The sequence below is a fragment of the Myotis davidii genome, unplaced genomic scaffold, assembly GCF_000327345.1.
Source record: "Myotis davidii unplaced genomic scaffold, ASM32734v1 scaffold299, whole genome shotgun sequence".
Classification (NCBI taxonomy): Eukaryota; Metazoa; Chordata; class Mammalia; order Chiroptera; family Vespertilionidae; genus Myotis; species Myotis davidii.
The window spans coordinates 4,766,818-4,769,780 of record NW_006293088.1 but is presented as its reverse complement, the minus strand read 5'-3'; the positions used below and the strand labels follow the sequence as shown (position 1 = coordinate 4,769,780).

Genomic DNA, 2,963 nt, shown 5'->3' with positions numbered 1-2,963 from the left:
AGTTGTAGAATTTCCACTCAGCCAGCCTTCCTGTGGTTCTGGATGATGTCCGTTCCGTCTTTTAGGTGTATTTTTGAATTGGTTGTTCAAGGCAGCAATCTCCGGCGTTAACCTATGCCGCCATCTTGGTTTCTCCTCGAATGATTTTATTTAGATAAAATTCAGAGCAGGAAAAACTAATCTGCTGTGATAGAAGTCAGATTAGTGGTGACTTAGGGGCAGAGGGAGTAGTGACTGGCAGTCTGAAGATGGGGAGGGAGGGGATGCTTCTAGGGTGGAGGCAATAATCTATTTTCTAGTGTGGATGGTTCCATGGTTGTGTTCTCTTTGGGAAAGTCGTTGACCTGTACATTTAATCAGTACACCTTTCTGTATGTTTGGTATACTTCAGTCAAAAAGTAAAGTATGACAACACACAGATACAAAACATCAGGAAGAATTACACTGCGAAGCCAATAGTGTTTATTTCTATGTGATACATGTTATTTTGGGCGATACATATATATTTTCCTCTTATAATTACAGGGAAATTCCTTGTTTATAAATATCAGAGCCCTCTTCCCATGGGAAAGTTGACATGACTTGTAACTCTCATGGAATCCAGAATTAAGTGCCCTGGAAGGCCATCGTATTGCCTAACTATGTCCTTTTCTTCCTTCCCTAACTAGGCTCTAAAAAGTACCTTGGGATTTCCATTGATTCGGTTCGAAGATGCTGTGATTAATCTGGATCCATTCACTCGGGTCCATCCCTATGAGACCAAGGAGTTCATCATCAATGACATCCTCAAACATTTCCAGGAGGTGAGCTTTGGAGAGGTGTCTAGAGCTGGAGCATAGGCAGGGTGTTTGCTTTATTGCTTGGGAAATTTGGCTACGAAGACATTACTATGGAGAACCCACATTTCAGCTGAGGTTGTTGAGTTATGGGTCATGGCCCACGAAGCCTGGACACATCATGAAAACCCCGAAACAGTGCATTTGATTTATGAGCCGTGAGTCTGGTCCTTCAGAACCAGTCTCAGGGGCCTCCACGAGATTAGTCACAACTCTCAAGACTTTAACTGATGCTGTAATGATAACACAAAATGCTGTGAACTCTTTATTTACCAGGCCTGGGCCTCCTTTCAACAATCACCCGATGTGATTAGAGCCTGTGAGATCCTGCCCTAGAGTTGAACTTTAAAAAAAAATGTTTTTATCAAGTTGGACATTTTCCATTTGTACTTACTATCCAGGCTGCAAAGACCAAAACATAAAGCCGAGGCATACTCCTCAACGAATAGATAGGTCATGGTCATATCAAATGTATTCGCTGTCAAAGTCAAAAGATACCCTCTTCTCGCTTCCTTCCCTCCTCCTCCCCATTTTCCACTTTTCCCTCTGTTTCCTTCCTTGCTCTTCCTAATTGCTGATAATTCCACTGAACTGTAAGGAGAGCGATAGGGCAGGTGTCCCCGGAGCCTGGACCCAGGCGGTGGAGGTGCACAGAAAATGGAGGGGTTCTTGATAGGTCTGAACGTGTCCTCTTTGGGGCCTGGATCATGAGGGACCCCAGACCTTCCCTCCTCCCTCACTTTTCACATTCTCTCTGCTGCTGGTTAATTCCCCATTTGTGGGAACAATGAATATTGAGCACATAGTAATGTAAATACGTGTAAAGAATCTTTCCTGTTTCATACCTTTTTTATTCTTCTGAATGGCTTTGAGGATTATTTTTAAGGAAAATTTATGAGTGTTGGGGGCAACCTCTGGGATATGTGCATTTGGGAGAAGTGTAGGTGGAGCTTGTAGTTGGTGAGAATGGAAAGGAGGTTGTTGGTGTTGATGGAATGGGGGACAAGGCTGATTTCTAACCTCTGTGCTTGGGACACTGCAGTATAAACAGGGGCTGCTCTTCTTTTTGTCTCCCTCCTCCACGTGACAGGAACTCCTCAGCCAGGCAGCGCGGATCCTGGGGTCCGTGGACTTCCTTGGCAATCCCATGGGGCTTCTGAATGACGTTTCTGAGGGGGTCACTGGACTGATAAAGTATGGAAATGTCGGGGGCCTTATCCGAAATGTTACCCATGGAGTGTCTAACTCTGCTGCCAAGGTAAGGAAACAGAGGTGATGTTCCATGGTCATCTACCACGTGAGTCCTCTACATTTCTGTAATTTCTGGGATAGTACGAGGTTGTGAGAAGTTACATACATGGTCTTCGCTTCATGTACTCTGTCTTCCCCTCACCTCTGAGAACCTGGCACCGGCCCACTGCGTGCGCTCCTGAAATACATCCTGTTCCTTCTCCCCATCACCACTGCCTTCGTCCAGACTCTGGTGTCTCTTCCCTGGGCCACTGCCGTCCCCCTGCCCCTGGACTTCACTGCATCTTCCAGAGCCACCAGAGTGAACTTGAAAACATGAGACTTGATTGTGCCATTTCCCTGTCTAGAATCTCCCAGTTCCTCCTCACAGCTTACACGATGAAGTCCAAACTGAAATACGGCTTCTAGAATGCAGCGACCCTTTGAGTTGTCTGCATTCAGCAACAGGACAGCGGGGTAATCCTCCAAGCCTTGCTGTCTCAGCAGCTCTTCGTTCACTGGCCTCTTCTTTGGTGGACATTTTGCTATTGCAGTTACTTCTGGGCAGGAGCTGATTTTACGTGTGAAGCTGGGAAAGGTGCCGGCAGTTGAAAGGGGGTTGCTATTTGACAATAGACAAAAGGCCACTAAAGGTCTCAGTTCTCCTCCCCTTCCTGTCAACTGCACAGACTTCTTCCAGAGGTTGACCTTTTCACGAGGGAGCAGGTTGGAGAGAGCTCCTGTGCCCTCTGCTCATTCATTGTAGAGCGTTTGTTGTCGGGAAACCCTAGGGGCACTTGTGCCCTCTGCCACCAGGTGTAAAGGTGGCTCTCCGGAGGAGACGCTAATGGCACCACCTAGGCATTTATCCTGAAGAGCAGGTGAGAAAGTGGAGTT

General features: G+C 46.6%; 1 protein-coding gene across 1 annotated transcript in view; it reads left to right on the top strand.

The window, feature by feature from the left end:
• VPS13D (vacuolar protein sorting 13 homolog D (S. cerevisiae)) overlaps positions 1-2,963 on the top strand; it is a 236,959-nt gene that overhangs the window by 141,045 nt on the left and 92,951 nt on the right. Inside the window, 2 exon segments of the mRNA XM_006766790.2 lie at positions 669-803; positions 1,927-2,094. Coding sequence (XP_006766853.1) covers positions 669-803; positions 1,927-2,094 — 303 coding nt within the window.